The sequence below is a fragment of the Corylus avellana genome, chromosome ca10, assembly GCF_901000735.1.
Source record: "Corylus avellana chromosome ca10, CavTom2PMs-1.0".
Lineage (NCBI taxonomy): Eukaryota > Viridiplantae > Streptophyta > Magnoliopsida > Fagales > Betulaceae > Corylus > Corylus avellana.
The window spans coordinates 8,015,880-8,020,500 of NC_081550.1; the positions used below are offsets into that span (position 1 = coordinate 8,015,880).

The window sequence follows — 4,621 nt, forward strand, 5'->3', positions numbered from 1 at the left end:
GGGCTTCCAGTTCCACTACTTCATCGACTAGCTTCAAGTTCTTCCATTTTCGAAGCTTAGCAAGTGAATTAGCACCAGATGAGGCTTTTGCGGTTGATTTTGTTGTTGTCTTTAACTTCTGGTCTCGCTGCGATCGTCGTCTACATCACACGTGGCGACGACGTGTTGAGGAGTGGACGGCGACGACGGGTTGAGGGATATTATTATTATTTTTAATTATAAAATATTTTAATATTTATTGAATTTTATATTAACATTTTAATTTTTTTTTTATTTAACAAACATGGTCATTTAGTGCCCAAAAGACCACATTTTGGGCTACGCCACCTAAGCCTCCCTTATAAAATATCACTAATTCTAGATTAGATGATTTTAAGTCGCTTCTATTACAGTAGTAACTCTCAAAATATAAACTTAAATAAAACTAAAATTAATTTATTGTTTTCTCATCCCGCATCAATTGACTTGTAAATATTATCAAGAATATTTTGTTTCCTAATTTATGCTTGAAGAAAGCAATAATATTGACCAAATAGAAGTCAAGAAGGTTAATATTGATTTTTAATTTATTCATAAATGAGCCAAACGTCAATGGCGTGTACATATTATAGTGCATTAATAGGTGCAATAATACCTTAATAACACTTGGAAAAATTAGATTCATAAATGAGTAGAGTTTTATTCTATATATACCAGATAATGCTCGTACTCAAGCGCATTAAGCTTGATGACGACGATGAGCAACTTAGTGTGTGTTTGGCAAAATTTTCAGAATTTGATTTTCACTTCTCAAATTTAATCATAAAACTCTTCCTAAATATCAGTTATCCAAAGGAATGTGACCCCTACTAACACATTTTACAAAAATAAACTGGAAAATTCTTTTAAATTACTTAGGTCTACCACTAAGGTAGAGCTCTTCATTGATATGATTGTGTGCAAGGTTCTATTTATAGAGCTTACAAATAATTTAAATTTATTCAAATCAAATTCCAATCAAATCATTTCAAGGAAATTCTCAAGTGGTCAGGGTATGTATTAGGGCGTGAGTTCGAATCTCCACAATTGAGAATCCCTACATATGTCTGATTAGTATTAGTTGCCTTGAATTTTTATTGATAAACTAGTGGAACTGAGACAGACTATAGCTCAGTCAGATTTTAGGGAGCGCGTGTGGTTTCCATCGTTTATGCCCCTCATGTGCGGCTCCTAATGGATAGGTACTACAGTGGTCACGCCCAAGTAGAATAGTCACAATTAATAAAAAAAAAAATCATTTCATTTATGGTAATCCAATCCTCATTTATAATAAATAAAGTAACATATCATGGACACCCTTAATTTGAATATCCATGTGCTCCGTTCAATGCGATGAATATATATATATGAGGATAACTTCTATAAGGAGCTGGTGTAAACCAGTTACTTTGTGCCCACCAATTAGAATTGGACAGCTAAGATTATCACACCAAATCAAATGAGGTGAAAAACACCGGATTAAAACACCAACTCCCATCATCCACAAAACCCTCATTTTCCTCCTCTCCCTCTCCCTCTTTCTCTCTCACTAGCGGTGCCGTGCATCCCAGAAAAATAATAATTTTTCTCCTCAAACCCATAAGCTAAGAACTGGAATTTTCTCCACACACTGGATTTTGGTGGGTTTCTCTCCTCAAATCAGCTAAGAACTTCTCCCGGTGCTCTCTCTTTCTCTCTTGCCGGCGGCATGACAGAGATCTTGCCGGAACCCAACCTCTCTCTCTCCCGCCGGAACCCAACCTTTCTTTCTCTCTGGATTTTTGTCAAATAATCTGGTTTTAGTGTCAAATTATTTAGTGTCAAATAATTACTTAAATGTCTGATTTTTTCTTACATTATAAATTGCTTCTTTAAACTAAGATCATTAGTGACCAAATAATTACAAGCTACTTTGAGGTTGTGTTGGCAGGACATTGTAATTCCTGCAATTGAAGCAATGGAAAGAAGAGACATTAAAGTTGTGATTGTTTTCAAAATCTTTTGTTGATCTAAATGGCAGGGCACAAGCCTCCAAACAAGAATATGTCAAATTAATCTTGTGGTGTCCCTTAGCAATATTGATGTTCAAAAACGTTGACGTGGAGAAAGCACTGGGCAGCAGAGAAATTTTTTTCTTTGCTGCCGGTGTGTGTCTGTGAGAGTGAGAGTGAGAGAGGGCAGCATGGGTTGGGCTCTGTCATCTTCTCCGTCAAAATTTGGGCTGTCCTCCTCCGGTGTCGTCAATGGCAAGCTCTGGGCTGGGTTGCACGGCGCCGCTGGAGAGAGAGAGAAAGAGAGAGGGAGAGGGAGAGGAGAAAAATGAGGGTTTTTGTGGATGATTGGAGTTGGTGTTTTAATCCAGTGTTTTTCACCTCATTTGATTTGGTGTGATAATCCTAGCTGTCCAATTCTAATTGGTGGGCACAAAGGAGTTGGTTTACACCAGCTCCTTATAGAAGTTATCTCTAATATATATATATATATATATACATATGCAACGAAATCCACCATTTATTTGATGAAACTTGTTTTATTTTTTAAAATTAAGATTGGTTTTGTGAGAACACTGTGACTTTAAAAGCATTTTAGTGAATTTAAAACTTGTATGAAATTACTTATAAAATTCAGTTTCGCTTGGTATAAGTAAGGTAAAACTTAACACCCACAAATGTCTTTATAAACCATCTATTTTATATGTGCTACTCATTTTCCCATTGTAAAACCAGGTGTCGTTACAGATGTTTTATTGATGTCCCCCCATATTTATTTATTGCATTGCTTATGCTAGGTGATTGCTAGATAATTGATGCCCAAGAATCATATTGGTGTTCATTTACCCACTTAACATTGTCATGAGTCAATAACGTACTCCAAATTTACTCACTTATATATCAATGAGTTTCCACCTTTACGCATAAACCTCTTATTATTTCATTAGCCCAATCGCCATACAAATTTATTAATGTTTGGCCTGCCAATCACGCCGGCCGCCGGTCTATTATTATTATTATACCTACAACTCATGGCCTCATTTTTCAATATATATATATATTAAGTTTGATTCTTATTAAAACTAAACTTGACTTCTTTATGGATTTGGTAATTCATATTCGGGTATTAAAGTATCGATAGGTACAAAATTATACAAATCAACTTTAACTCGACTCATTTTATTAAATTGTAAGATTTTTTTTGTTTTTTTAATTTTAACTCACTAATTTCGTGCTGTGTAAAAAATTATGGTCCCGTTTAACCCCTTCCAATAAGGAAATTTGGTTTATTAATCAAACATGAAAAATTTTGTCTATTTATAGAGATTTCTTGGAGAGGATTACATAGCCACAAAACCCTTCACTCAAAATGTTGGCCTCAAAACATGTTGCTTTGAGCTTACTATTTTTTTGCCTCTCCCTCCACTTGGCAAATTGTGCTCTTCCCTTGCACCATTTCTGCTTTAGCCATGAAGACTACACTGCCAATAGCCCTTATGCTTCGAACATGAAAGGGTTGCTCAATCTTTTGTCCACAAAAGTTCCTCCAACCGGGTTTGGGCTCTGCTCAACGGGCGAATCGCAAAACAAAATAAGTGGTCTTGCCTTATGCCGAGGTGATGTCTCAAGCACAAACTGTAAGACCTGCGTTGTTGATGCAGGCAAAGAGCTTCGCAGCCGCTGTGCTTACAGAAAAGGAGCAATAATATGGTACGACAACTGCCTCCTAAAGTATTCCAACATAGATTTCTTTGGAGAAATTGATAACAAAAACAAGTTCTACATGTGTAACGTCCAAGATGTTGACAATCCCACATCGTTTAATCCAAAAGCTAAGGATTTGTTAAGCATATTATCCTACAAAGCTTCTGATATTCCAAAGGTGTATGCTGCTGGGGAGCTAGAGCTTGGTTCATCACTAAAACTATATGGCTTGGCTCAATGCACTCGGGATCTTTCTGGTGTTGATTGTATGAGGTGTCTTTATGGTGTGATTAGTGAACTTCCCAACTGTTGCAATGGAAAACGCGGTGGTCGAGTTGTGGGTGGGAGTTGTAATGTTAGATATGAACTTTACCCCTTTGTTGATGGAGCCTAGGCTACCATGATTTTCTGATATTTGTGCATCAAAATGTGTGATGTACTATGCTAAAAAGTAAATAATTGTCCAATGGGACTACTTCTATACGTCAAAGAAATATGATAAGTGCATATTATATGTCGTAAACAAATTCACATGTTATTAATGTTAACTTCTATTTAAATAAATAAATAAATAAATAAACTTTGTGGATGACTAACTAATTAATATTTAGCTCTAATTTGCATGTGATAAATAATACAATATATATATATATATATATAGTAGACAATTTGATATGAAAGATCTTGTAGAGGTTAAAGTTGTATTTATCTTACAAAGAGTAGACACACATGACTTATTAAGGGTTGTTTATGAGAGAGGCTTCGATATTTAAATCAGTATGTTGATTTCTAAAGGGGTAGGAGGTTATGAAAGAAAATGCTGAATAGTGTGCGTACCTTAAACTTAGGGTTTTCAATCTCCTTAAAAGGTTGACATGAATAAGGCGAAGTAGGATGGATATGGGAGA

General features: G+C 35.5%; 1 protein-coding gene across 1 annotated transcript; it reads left to right on the forward strand.

Annotated features, from left to right (window-relative positions):
• Positions 1 to 3,378: 3,378 nt before the first annotated feature.
• LOC132162858 (cysteine-rich repeat secretory protein 38-like) lies at positions 3,379 to 4,223 on the forward strand. The gene has a single exon (XM_059573078.1). The coding sequence runs from the start codon at positions 3,379 to 3,381 to the stop codon at positions 4,105 to 4,107; it is 729 nt and encodes a 242-aa protein (XP_059429061.1). The 3' UTR covers positions 4,108 to 4,223.
• The last annotated feature ends 398 nt before the right edge of the window (positions 4,224 to 4,621 follow it).